Here is a 13,613-nt window from a genome sequence, read left to right as displayed (position 1 = left end):
TTTGGTTATGGTTATAATCAAAGTTTGCATCATGACAAAGTCCAGATAGGTCATATTACAACTAGAGTTGGAGGAAAATCTATATTGATTGGGAAACATCAATATAAATTACCCTTGGCTGCTTGCATCAAGAGCAGGAAGAAGAATAAAGGCAGATGCAAGAGTCAGGAAAAAAGACTATAATATAAGGATCCAGAAAGGCAACTGAACATTCACAAAATATAATTATTAAAACTACCATATAATAAAAAATTGTCCGGTAAAGGAAATGAAATCTAAAAAAGTTGCAAAACATACATCTTTGGAGTCTGTTTTCTTTTTCTAATGGGTCCTGCCTTTTCCAAAATAGAGGTTGTGAAGCAAATGGTAATGTGATCATGAACAGCTTGGGTGTTCTGACATGTGGGAGTGCTTGCAGCACACTAAATAAAAGATTCCAACCACTTCAAATTTTTTGGCAAATATCTGCGGCAAGAAGATGCAATAATGAACATATAGACATGTAAAACAATACCAGTTACTAATCCCAGACAGAATATGAACAACCACACAAGGTACAGGTACCTAAAATAAAAGATTACTATTGCATAGACGATCTAGGATCTTTCACCATCATTCTAATTTTAATGTTGTATGGAAAGAAGGGTCAGCAATCAATACAAAGAAATCGATCAAAAATAATTCTTTCCCAAAAGAAAAATTACATATCTTAAGTTGTGTGGGGGACTCCCGAGTCGTTGAAGCAGCCACCTCATCCTCCCAAGATCAAAACCATCAGCAGTATCCACTCCAGCTCCTTTACCTTATGTAGTATAAACTTCCCTGTAGTAAAAGCAAATTGCTTGATTAAGGAAATCGGGCAGGAAAGGAAGAAGTCAGTTTGCTAAAACTTGATAAATGATTTTTACTAAGATAAGGATTAAGCCACTAGCTTTGTAAGCATCAGCTGAATTTGCTACCTTCTTCTTAGAAACTAGAGTAATGTAAGTGTTGGGGGAATACGGTTTTCCCCCCAGCAATATAGTAACCCCGCCTCTAAAAGGCCGCATAGCCGCCGACCTTGGACGACTGAGGTCGGCGCCCGACCTCAGAACGTCCGACCTCAGAACCTCCGATCTGGAGAATTCCCGACCCCAGAGGTCTGTCCTTGTCGACCACCTACTATGGCCGAACCCCTCCGAGGTCCGGCCGAGGGCCATATCCTGCCACTGCCCCAGCATTTATTGCGCATGACCTCTGCAAACCCCCGGTTCACCCAACAATTAATGCGAATCCCCGGTTCACTCAACAATTAATGCGAATCTCCGGCCTACTCAACAATTAATGCGCACCTCCGGCTTACTCAACAATTAATGCGCATGGCTCCTATTATCTACGGACCCACGGCTCTCCACGGCAAATCAGCTCAGCGGAGTCCAGTCAACCGTGATAAGTCTCTGATCTCGGCCTTACCTCCGACACCAATGCAATGATTCACCCGATCGCGTGCCAGCTCGGGTCGTACGATGGCCTCATTTCCGACATCAATGCAATGATTCACCCGATCGCTTGCCAGTCCAAGCGACATGCCGAGCCGTACGACGGTCTCGCCCCATCACATCACAGGTAAACCGACCCTCCTATAAAAGGGAACCCTTGCTTCTCAAATGGGGGTTGGACACGAAAAACTCGAAAAATACTGTTCTCCTCTTTCTCCTTTGAACACAGATTGCCCCCTTCTGACTTAAGCATCGGAGGGCCGGCGCCGGAAAATCCGGCCATCGGCTTTTCTGCAGGCACCCCGACGGAGGACGCCGCCCGCCGACGGACCGCCACTCTCCTGTGTCCACCGCCGCTCCCCCTCCTCGACCGACGATCGCCCCCGGGTCCAATTTCCAGCAACAGTTGGTGCTAGAGGAAGGGACCGAGTCGCGATCATAAAGTTGAGAAGTAAGGGAGCCTCCAATATCCCCCGGCGTCGCCCACAGAGTCCTGGACACTCCGTCCAGAATTCGCCTACTCCAGCTGACCCGGTTCCTCAGGTCCAGCCGGAGCAATTCAATGCTCTGGTGCAGCAAGTCCAGGCCCTGGCCGCTGCCGTTCAAGGCCTGCGGCGCGAGGAGGCCTTACCAACGCTCCCCCCGCAGGCCCAGGTCTTGCCGGAGTTTCCTCCCAACGGCCCGATTCTTCCAGGCCAGAATCTTCATGGCTCCTTTAGGGCCAACAACGAGGGGCGGGTCTCCCCCCAAAGAGAGCTGCCGGGGGAAGGTCTCAATAGAAGACCCCAACCCTCTGAAGCCGAATCAGCCCTAGACCACCGTGAGCCGGAGCAAACCACGGTGACGATTCCACGGGTTGGGGAGCTCGACAGGAAAGTCGAGCACTTGGAGCGCCAGATCGAAGCGCTCCATAGCAAGAAGGCAAGACAAGAGGGGGATTTTGAATTCACCACCAAGTCCCCCTTCTCCCGCCAGATCGAGGATGAGCCGATCCCCGCGAGGTTCAAGATGCCTCAAGTGGAGCCCTACAACGGAATCACCGATCTCCTCGACCACTTGGAGAGCTACCGAGCTCTCATGGCCCTACAAGGATCCTCGGAGGCCGTACTTTGTAAGGCCTTCCCGGCAACTCTCCGAGGGACGGCTCGGCTTTGGTTTTTTGGGCTAAAGCCGAGCACGGTATCTTCCTTCGAGCAACTCGGCAGGCAGTTTGCTACCAATTTTGCTGCCAGCCGACGCCAACGGCGGACGTCGGATTCCCTCCTGGATATCAAGCAGAAGGAGGGAAAATCCCTCAAGGAGTATCTAGACCGTTTTACCGCCGCCACATGGGAAGTTCGCGAGCTGGACCAGTCAATAGCCATGTCGGCTCTAAAGACTGGGGCTCGCTCTTATCGATTCCTCTTCTCTATCGAGAAGAGCTTCCCGGCCGACTTCACCGAGATGCTGGCCCGAGCTCGGAAGTATGCTAAGGCCGAGGAGGCAATCGCCTCCAGGCGGGGTGCGATTGAGCCCGCCTCAAGGAGGCAGAAGAAACGCCGCGAGGAGCGCGGCCGCCAAAGAAGCCGATCCCCCCGCCGAGAGAAGAACCTCCCCCGACTGAGAAGCCCGCCTTGGCAGCGGGGACAACCTCAACGGAGGACCCCACCTCGACCAAGGTCCCCACCACGGCCTCGGACGTACCCGGGGAGGTACGAGAATTATACACCTGTCAATGCTCTCCGAGCCGAGATTTTGATGGAAATCGAAGGTCGGGACTTCTTCCGACCTCCGCCTCCTATGCGGGATACAGGAGTTCCCCGCAATCCCAGGAAGTACTGCCGCTTCCACCGAGACCGCGGGCACGACACGGAGGATTGCTTTCAGCTCCGGGACGAGATAGAGGCGCTTATTCGCCGCGGAGTACTCAATCGGTTCGTAAGGAACCAATGTGAGGAAAGGAGGCCAGCGGCAAACGCCACACCGCCCAAAAATCTGGACGGCAATAGGCCCATCGCCGGCACCATCAATGTAATCGGAGGAGCCTCGGCAGGAGGATCAGCCCAAAGAGTCTCCCCGAAGCGCCCGCGCACTGCTAAAGTCATTTCGTTCTCGGACGAGAATTTGGAAGGGGTTGAGACCCCCCACGATGACGCTATGGTCATCTCCATAATTGTAAATAAATTTGATGTAAAACGTGTCCTAGTTGACAATGGAAGTTCGGCCAACATTTTGTACTACCATGCCTACCAAAAAATGGGGTTACCAGAAGGACGGCTCCAGAAAATTAATGCCCCACTGGTCGGGTTTACCGAAGACTCGGTCCCAGTCGAGGGCGAGGTCAGCTTTCTTGTTACGGTCGGCCTCGCCCCTCAGGAAAGCACTGTGAGGACGGACTTTCTTGTGGTCCGTCTGCCCTCAGCCTACAACGCCATCCTTCGGCGACCGGGGCTAAATGCCCTCCGAGCCGTAGTCTCAACCCGCCATTTACTCATGCGATTCCCCACTGGCCAAGGAGTAGGCGAGGTCCGCGGGGATCAGCTGGTCGCCAAGCAGTGCTACATGGCGGCTCACAGAGTGAAGCAACCAACTGAGGCGCCGACTCAGGCAACGGGCCCCTCGCTACCCATAGAAACCCTGGACGCAAGGGACGACCTCTGGAAGAAGCAAGTAGAGCCCGGTGAGCTTCTCGTTCAAGTTCCTCTACGAGAAAATTTTTTCGAGCTAACTGTGCAGGTCGGCTCCAGCCTTGGCGTCCGCGAGAGGGATCACCTCATCAGCTTCCTGCAGGACAATGCTGATGTCTTCACCTGGTCGCCCGCCGACGTACCAGGAATTGACCCTGAGGTCATGGTCCATCGACTCCAGGTAAAGCTGACCAGCAGACCTGTGAAGCAGAAAAAGAGGGGCTCCGCCCGGAACGACAACGAGCTGCAGCCGAGGAAGTGGATAAACTCCTTGAAGCCGGCTTCATCCGGGAGGTCTCCTACCCAGACTAGCTCGCCAACATAGTCCTCATGAAGAAGGCCAATGGGAAATGGCGCATGTGCGTGGACTACACCGACCTGAACAAGGCCTGCCCGAAAGACAGTTTTCCCTTTCAAGCATCGACCAGCTCGTCGATTCCACCTTAGGACATCAATTGCTGACCTTCATGGACGCCTTCTCAGGATATAATCAAATCCGAATGGCGCCAGAAAACGAGGAGAAGACGACCTTCATCACCGACAAGGGCACCTATTGCTACAAGGTGATGCCTTTCGGTCTGAAGAATGCTGGAGCCACATATCAGAGGCTGGTCAGCCAAATTTTCGAGGACCAGATCGGCCGAAATATGGAAGTTTATGTGGATGACATGTTGGTGAAGAGCCGAGCGGCGGAGCACCATGTAGCTGACCTCAACGAGACGTTCTCCAAGCTCAGGAGGTACCGAATGAAGCTCAACCCAGCAAAGTACGCGTTCGAAGTTACCTCAGGCAAATTTCTGGGTTTCATAGTGACCCAGCGTGGAATTGAAGCTAATCCCGAGAAAATCTGAGCGCTGCAAGAGATGACGCCTCCGAAGACAGTCAAAGAGGTGCAGCGGCTTACCGGACAGGTCGCCGCCTTGGGGAGATTTGTCTCCCGATCGGCTGAGCGCTGCCTCCCATTCTTCAAGATTCTTAAGCGGCCAAAGGACTTCCTATGGTCAGAAGAATGCCAGCAGGCCTTTGAAGAACTCAGGCGCCTTCTGGCCTCTCCCCCGCTACTCACCAAGCCTCGGCGGGACGAAGTTCTTTACTTATACCTGGCCGTCTCCCCGGTAGCAGTAAGCTCAGTCCTAGTCCGGGAAGAGGACCAGCTCCAAAAGCTGGTCTACTACATCAGCCGGGTCCTCAGGGATGCCGAGACCCGATATTCTAAACTTGAGAAGACAATTTTTGCTCTTATCATCTCAGCTCGGAGACTTCGGCCTTATTTTCAAGCACATACAATAGTCATATTGACTGACCAGCCTATGAAGCAAATATTGCAAAGGTCAGATCGTGCGGGGAGGATCGCCAAGTGGACGGTCGAGCTCGGAGAGTTCGACCTCGAATATCGGCCCAGGCCGGCCATCAAAGCTCAAATACTCGCCGACTTTCTCGTGGAATGCACCTTGCCAGACGACCCCGAGCTACCGTCTGCATCTATGGAGGGAACCCCGAGGCTACCGTGGGTCCTATATTCGGACAGGTCCTCAACTTCGGGGGGTAGCGGAGCTGGACTCATCCTCACCAGCCCGGATGGAGTGGTGGCCGAGCAAGCCTTACGCCTCGAGTTTCCGGCCTCAAACAACGAGGCAGAATATGAGGCGCTCATTGTCGGGCTCAAATTGGCGAAGGAACTGAAAGTGGAAGATCTGAAAGCCTTCAGTGATTCCCAGCTGATAGTGAGCCAAGTACAGGGAGACTTTGAAGCAAAAGAGCCATCGATGCAGAAATACCTCCAAAAAGTGCGGAAACTCACGTCCGCCTTAGGCTCTTTCAGCATCCAGCACATTCCCAGAGCGGAGAATCTCAGGGCGGACCAGTTGTCAAAACTGGCGACCTCCCGCATGAGCGAGCTTTCCAAGGAGACAACCCTCGAGTATTTTCAGACACCCAGCACGGAGGAACCCGAACCCACCATGTGCATCGACTTCGAGCCGAGCTGGATCGACGGGTTCGTCCGCTATCTCCAGGACGGAACCCTCCCTCATGATGAGACAGAGGCTCGCCGGATCAGGCGCCAAGCTTCTCGGTATGTCTTACATGAAAACAGGCTCTATCGGCGATCATTCACTTCTCCTCTCCTCAGATGTCTCCGCCCCTCGGAGGCGGACTATGCCCTCCGAGAGGTCCATAAAGGAATTTGCGAAAATCACCTGGGAGGTCGGGCGCTAGCCCATAAGATCCTGCGGCAAGGATATTACTGGCCCACGCTCCAGAAGGATGCGACGGACTTTGTTCGGAAGTGTGACCGGTGCCAACGGAACGCCAACATCCAACGCCGACCTTCGGCCCTGCTAACTTCAATCATCGCCCCCTGGCCGTTTGCCCAGTGGGGGATCGACATTCTGGGACCCTTTCCTCTGGCCACCGGGCAAAGAAAATTTCTGGTTGTCTCCATCGACTACTTCACCAAATGGGTTGAAGATGAACCTGTGGCCCGGATCACCGAGCAAAAGATGCGGGACTTCGTGTGGAAGTTCATAATCTGCAGATTCGGACTCCCCCGTATCCTTATATCTGACAATGGCCGGCAGTTCGACAACGTCCACTTCAGAGAATTTTGCCCCGAGCTCGGCATCGACCACCGTTTCACCTCGGTCGCCCATCCCCAGACAAACGGAAAAACTGAGGTAACTAATCGTACCATTTTGCAGGGACTCAAGGCTAGGCTCGATCGATCCAAAGGACAGTGGGTCGAGGACTTGTACAACGTCCTCTGGGCATACCGGACTACGTTCCGATTGCCCACAGGAGAGACCCCCTTCAACCTAGCGTATGGCACAGAGGCTGTCATCCCGCTGGAAATCGGCCTCCCTTCTTCAAGGGTGGAGCATTACGACCCCGACTCCAACTCTTCCCGACTCAGGAATAATCTGGATCTCGTTGAAGAGACACGAGAGGTCGCCCGGGTCCGTATGGCAAGATACCAACAGAAAACGGCCCAATACTATAACTCCAAAGTCAAGCCCAAACTCTTCAAAGTAGGGGACCTCGTCCTCAGGAGAGCCGAGGCTTCTCAGCTGTAATAACCCCAAAATATTTTTTTTTATATAAAAAGGGATAGAATAGTCCTTTTCAATTAATATAAGGGGTAAAATAGGAAAGAATCAAAAGATAATGGCATAGTTGTAGATGCATTGAAGTGGTAAGGGTAAAATTGGAAGGAATCAAAAGTTAATGGCATAACGGTAGATATGTTGAAGTGTTAGGGGCAAAATGGAAATTTAATAATATTAAACAAAGGGTAAATAGTGTTTTGATGTGATTTAATTAGGGGGTTTGCTGTGGCTTTTGGATGGAAACCGAGAGAGAGTCACAGAGGGAGTCTCAGACGGACAGAGAGGAAGAAAAAAGAAGGAGAGGAAAGGAAAGGAAAGGAAGAAAGGAAGAGGAAGGAGATCCCGGTTGCACTTCTAGCTGAAGGGAAAAACGTAGATCTCCTTTTCCTCTACGCAAGGACCTCGATTTCTAAAAAGAAAAAGGTAAATATCCATCCCTATCTAGTCTTTTGGTGACATTAGGCTATACAAAGGGTGGATATAGTCTAGAAGGGTCGGATAAGGATTGTAGAGGTGGTTAAAAGAGGAAGAATCGGATTTTGACAAATTTTTCCGGCACTACGAAAAAACTGTGTCGAAGTCCTAACTTCGGCGAATTATTTAGGGGGTCAAACGACCTCCGATAGCAATGCATGTTACCTCTTTAGAATCTCCTATGAGTGTAGCATGTTAGGTAAAAATTTCATCAAATCTGGAGTTTGGAAAGTGGATCAAACCCGGGATGAAGTAACCGGCTGTCGGTCCGGGTTACTGTTCATCCGGGTGGGAAAATAAGAAATTATGCCAAAATAGGGTATTAAGCCTAGATTAGGCTAAGGGAGACCTTGTACTCATGCAAGGGAGTCCCTAATACACATAAATGGTGAGTTAATTAATAGAAAAAGAAAAAAGGAAAGAAAAGAAAAGATTTAGGGAACGGGGGAGTTGAATCAATTAAAGTCCCCTATATTGTAATTGGCACGTAGATTATAGCCCTTGATACAAAACTAAATATATTGTAAATGCATGTATCAGTTGGGCAAGAAGCTAGGGAACAAGAGGAAGAAGTTCTCCACTGCCAGCTGTAGATTTTTGGAGGCGTATCAGGGTTGTGCCAGATTGACAGGTGAGTGGAAGCTTGTACTTTGCACCATGAGCACATTCCTTATTCATTTTCATGAATGTTGCCAAGTGTGACTTGATTCCACCTGAGCTTATTGATTAATTGTTGTAGTAGATTTCTCTATAATCTTGATTCTCTATGCTTGATTATTCTGTACATGCATTTGAGGAAACATTGAGAGGAATTACGAGGGGTTGATGAGTAATCAAATTGGATCTGAATTGTGAAATAACTTCTTTTGTAAATTGATTTCATTTTCTCTATTTCAAAGACTTGTAGAGCCCTTCTCATGGTATATTGAGTTGCATTGTACTCCCGTGATTCCTCACTCCCAACCCTGATGTTAGTTATAATTGGGTCATGGCCGAGTGAGTGGTAGTCTTGATTATGCTCCTTTTTAGTAGAGTATTGGGAGGGTGCATTATGGCATTTATGCATGGCTTAGCAGTATCTGCAGGACACCTATAGTCGATGGGGTTGAACATCGGCCTTTGTGCACATAGTAGCCTTCTGGGTGGGCGGAGCCCAGTCCCTTCCTAAGGGGGACACGGCCCTAGGCGTAGGATCGGCCGGTCCTACGACTTATATTCTACTTGCCGCCGGGCATAGTAAGACCCCGCGAGGTGCAGTATGGCTTTCCGCGGATGTAGAATTCCCGCGAGGTGCCGTTTAGTATGTAGATGTGAGATGAATTTCTGTTCTGGATACTGGCCAGCATTTACATGATCAGTGTGGTGTCTTATCCTGCATATGCATGTGATAGTGGGGAGTTGTTGCTGGTTCGCCTGGGGCGTAAAACCCATCTCCCGACAGCTGTCTAGCATTTACATTATCAGTATGGTGTCTTATCCTGCATATGCATGTGACAGTGGGGAGTTGTTGCTGGTTCGCCTGGGGTGTAAAACCCACCTCCCGACAGCTGTCCAGTGATGATTTACATATTGGTGTGGTGTCATATTCGATGTATGCATAAGGCAGTAGGGAGTTGTTGCTGGTTCGCCTGGGGCGTAAAACCCACCTCCCGATAGCTGTCTTGTTGATGATTCAGCCTATTGACACCTGATTTATATGATTCAGTACTATGACCTGTTGAGCATATTCATGTTATCATACATACTTATTTGATTATTCTATATATGCTCCAGATGAGTTGATTGGGATTGTGATGATTTACTCCTTATTTCTTATGTTGAGTTATGTGTATCCTGTTCTTGATGACTGCTCATATGCTCTTGAGATTTCACCTCGAGCCATGATTATATTTGGTCTCATGTGCATAGTACTCTCTACTCCACTCACTGAGTATTTATATACTCACTCCCCAGTTTGGTGTTTTTGATTGCAGGGCAGGTATTGTATAGAGAGGAGCAGGGTTAGAGATTGCCTGCTAGTGTGCCGCTCCATAGTATAGTATAATGTAGATAGAGGTTTATACCCTTTTGGTGTATTATAAACCTTCTGTTGTATATAGTGTATAGTTACAGTCATAGATCCTGTTGTGGATATGGGTTTGACCATGGATGGAATGGGAACCAGATTTTTATACAGTTGAGTTATATGCCTGTGATGATGTATTGATATATATTGTCCAGGTTCGTTATGCGACAGGTTATGCGATTGCTGCTCTGACAGGTAGCGTTGTTGTATGTAATGAGATAATCCTGACAGGTCACCATAGGAAAGGTGATCATTTTGTGCATGCATCATGCCAAAATTTTCAGAATTTATTTATGATTGATAGGTAGTAGGGTTCTACGTGGTGGCTGGTGGCCTTATGCCTACCCGCACCCTAGGACCGTCGCGGCGGCCCGCCGGGAACGGGGCGGGGGTCGTGACATCAGCCAACTGAGCAGGAAAAGCTCGCCCCAAATTGGGAAGGGCCGTATCAAATCGCCCGAGTACAACGGCCCGAAGCATACAAGTTGAAATCTCTCGAAGGGACTCCAATTCTGCGAAGCTGGAACTCCGAGAATCTACGAATGTACTACCAATGAAACCCCTAGGGATTCTAGGCAAGCAGGAACATGGACTCAGTCTCCTTTTTATAATGATTCGTCCATTTCAATGATTATGATTATCTCTTCTAATGTCGGGTCGTTTGTGATCCTCAGATTCCTCGATTAAGGTCGGGATGTCTCGAGGCTCGACCGTAGAGTCCCAAACTCCCTCGACCTCGGGAAGAGTCGCAGGACGATAAAGTATCGACTTGGCGCAAGATTCCCCGACAAGGTCGGGATGCCCCGAGGTTCGACCGTAGAGTCCCAAACTCCCTCGACCTCGGGAAGCGTCGCAGGTCGATAGAGCGTTCCCAGACCCATCGACCTGACGTACGATTCCTCGACTAAGGTCGAGATGCCCCGAGGGTCGACCGTAGAGTCCCAAACTCCCTCGACCTCGGGAAGCGTCGCAGGTCGATAGAGCGTTCCCAGACCCATCGACTTGACGTACGGTTCCTCGACTAAGGTCGAGATAACCCGAGGGTCGACCGTAGAGTCCCAAACTTTCTCGACCTCGGGAAGCGTCGCAGGTCGATAGAGCATTCCCAGACCCATCGACCTGACGTACGGTTCCTCGACTAAGGTCGAGATGCCCCGAGGGTCGATCGTAGAGTCCCAAACTCCCTCGACCTCGGAAAGCGTCGCAGGTCGATAGAGCATTCCCAGACCTATCGACCTGACGTACGGTTCCTCGACTAAGGTCGAGATGCCCCGAGGGTCGACCGTAGAGTCCCAAACTCCCTCGACCTCGGGATGTATCGCAGTCGATAGAGCGTTCTCAGACCCATCGACCTGACGCAAGATTCCTCGACTAAGGTCGGGATGCCCCGAGGTTCGACCGTAGAGTCCCAAACTCCCTCGACCTCGGGAAGAGTCGGAGATTAATGGAGCATTCCCAAACCCCTTCAACCTCGGCGGGCGCCATCGGGTCCATGAGAAGCCCGAGCTCTCCGAAAGTCAAAGAATGATTCCGAAAAGTTGGCGAGAAAATAAGGCCACCCACTCCGCTACGAGGAGCGCAATTTTGGAAATACAAAAGGTACATCCTACTTGATGCTTGCCTTGTTATATTTATCTACATATTGCCAGCGACATCTCGATTAAAATCGAGACCTTATTCTGGCCAAAGTCGCATTGCTCCTGCAAGTCGGTTTAGTCTACTGACCTCATGCATGCTCTGTCTACCGATAACCTCCTCGACAACTTATGTGAACCCACAGGCACAAGGGCCCAATTCAGCCCTCATACGCAGAGACCCCAACGTCGACCTATGAAGATAACCTCGACCGCGGGCGTACTGATCGAGATCAAGAAGATAGAGGTATCCTCTACAGGTTCCGACCCCGCTCGCCGAAACCTCGGCGGGGTCCGAGGGCGATAACTATGAAAGCCCTGGCGACGATTTGATTATTGGCTCCCCATCGGGGGACAGCACTAATCTTTTTATAGACCTACGGTCCAAAAGCCGAGCTTGAAAGCTCGGCGATACCCCCAGATAGCGGCCTATGCAAGTCTAGCACGGCCCCGCTCGGAGGCCTGAGGCCCGAGCTCGGTGCCTCAAAAATCCAAAAGCTAAATACGGCGACCTCTGCAATCTTCAAGTCCGAGCTGCAGGACTAAGGAAAGTTTCCTAAGAATCTAAGCTCGGAGCTCCCTCTGGTTAGTGTAATCAGAACTTAGGAAAGCGAAACATAATCAAAAAAGAACATGCCTTTATCAAGTAGCTCGAAAGCTATGTTAAGGGTCGGTAAAACAATAAGTCAAACTCCTGGCCTCGTTTACAACAAAGGAAGACAAAGAGAGATAAGTGCGAAGTGACAAAAGGAATTTTTCATTAATGAAATGCCAAAAGGCTAAGTACAGAATTGGAGGTCGACCATTCAAAAATTTGAAGGCCGACCTCGATTACAATGGAAAGAAGAAATAAATCTAAGTCCTAAGGGGCGGCGGTCGCGCCGGCGTCACCCTCGGGGTCATCTATGGCGATGACTGGAGGGTCTTCAGCGGGCACGGGCTCGAGGTCTGCGGCAGGGGCCTCGGCGGGTGCCTCGGGAACCCCCTCCAACTCGACCACCGCCGCCGCAGGCTCGGCTGCGTCCAACTCGGCCGACTCCGCATCGGATGCCAGGGCGGCGGGAACGTCGTCAGAATCAGAGTTGTAACCCAGCCTCATCCTCGGACGAACCGTCGAAAGATCGAGCTGGGGGCAGAATCGGGCCATCTGCCTCCGGAAGTTCTCGAAGCCTCGGAGGAACCCGTCGACGGTTTCCTCCTCTAACATGTCGCAAAATTCCTCCGATTCTTTGAAGGAGTCTACGGCATGTTCGGCTCGCTCGAGTGCCCTCCTTTCTCGAGCCTCCAGTTGCTCGACCTTGAGGCGTAGGACCCCGCCCTCGTACCTGAGGCCCACGACCTCGGATTGGACCTCCCCCAGGCGCACCTCCGAGGCGCGCAGAGCTGACTTGGCGAAGGAGTGGGCAGCCCTTTCTTCATTAAGCACCTCGACCATTGCTAGGCGCCCGGCCTCAGTGGCCTCCCTCCGTGCCTCGGCCTCGGCCAGCGCCGCCCCCAACTCGGCAATCTTCTTCTTAGCCAGCTCCAATTGCCGGCTAACTTGCCGAGTCTCTTCTTGACACCCTTGGGCAATGAATACCAGGGTGTCGACTTTGTGGATGTGCTGCAAGAGAAAAAGGGTAAAGCGATTACGAGTTGAAAAACATATAACATGTTCGCCAATAGCCTAAGAAAAATTGGAAAAATAGCTTACCCGAGCGGTATTGCGGTAGGTACCGTCGACAACCTCTTCCAGCGGCAAGTTTCGGAACTCGGCCCGGTCCGCTGGAAGCATCGCACGCCGAAACGCGGCGCATGCGACATCGGCGTCGTGGATGGCCGAGCTCCCCTCGAGGAGTGGGGATCCTGGCTCGGCCGACTCCTCCCTCTGGACCCTTGAAGAGCTCGGCTCGTCCGAGCTAGGGACCTCGGGGCCTCTAATTTCGGGGCCTCTGGTTAGCTCAGGCCCCGGGCGCCGTAAGTGGATTACGGTCGGCCCCCCCCCCCCCCCCGCTGGGCAACGGGGGCGGGACAGAGAGGGGCCGCTGGGCCCGCGTCGCCGGCGGCCCGTGTCCGCCCCTGATCAATTGCGGAGGCCCCCGCCTCCGGGCCTCCCGTCCCGGCCGATGTAGAAGCACCGGCCGACCTCGACTTCTTCCGAGGCTGGGGAATAGCCCCCCCGGCCTCGGCCTCCCGCCTCTTCAGTCGAGAGA

The 13,613-nt window shown here is 51.6% G+C and overlaps 1 protein-coding gene across 1 annotated transcript; it reads right to left on the bottom strand.

Annotated features, from left to right (window-relative positions):
• Positions 1 to 10,967: 10,967 nt before the first annotated feature.
• Positions 10,968 to 13,398, bottom strand: LOC113461124. The gene is made up of 2 exons (XM_026800593.2): positions 13,115 to 13,398; positions 10,968 to 13,024 (listed from the first exon to the last, which is right to left on the bottom strand). Exons 1-2 carry the CDS (start codon positions 13,193 to 13,195, stop codon positions 12,284 to 12,286), a joined length of 822 nt encoding a protein of 273 aa, XP_026656394.2. The 5' UTR covers positions 13,196 to 13,398; the 3' UTR covers positions 10,968 to 12,283.
• Between the last annotated feature and the right edge of the window lie 215 nt (positions 13,399 to 13,613).

This window comes from Phoenix dactylifera, unplaced genomic scaffold, assembly GCF_009389715.1.
Source record: "Phoenix dactylifera cultivar Barhee BC4 unplaced genomic scaffold, palm_55x_up_171113_PBpolish2nd_filt_p 000164F, whole genome shotgun sequence".
NCBI classification, from domain to species: domain Eukaryota; kingdom Viridiplantae; phylum Streptophyta; class Magnoliopsida; order Arecales; family Arecaceae; genus Phoenix; species Phoenix dactylifera.
The sequence above is the reverse complement of the archived record's forward strand: the minus strand, read 5'-3'. Positions and strand labels throughout refer to the sequence as shown.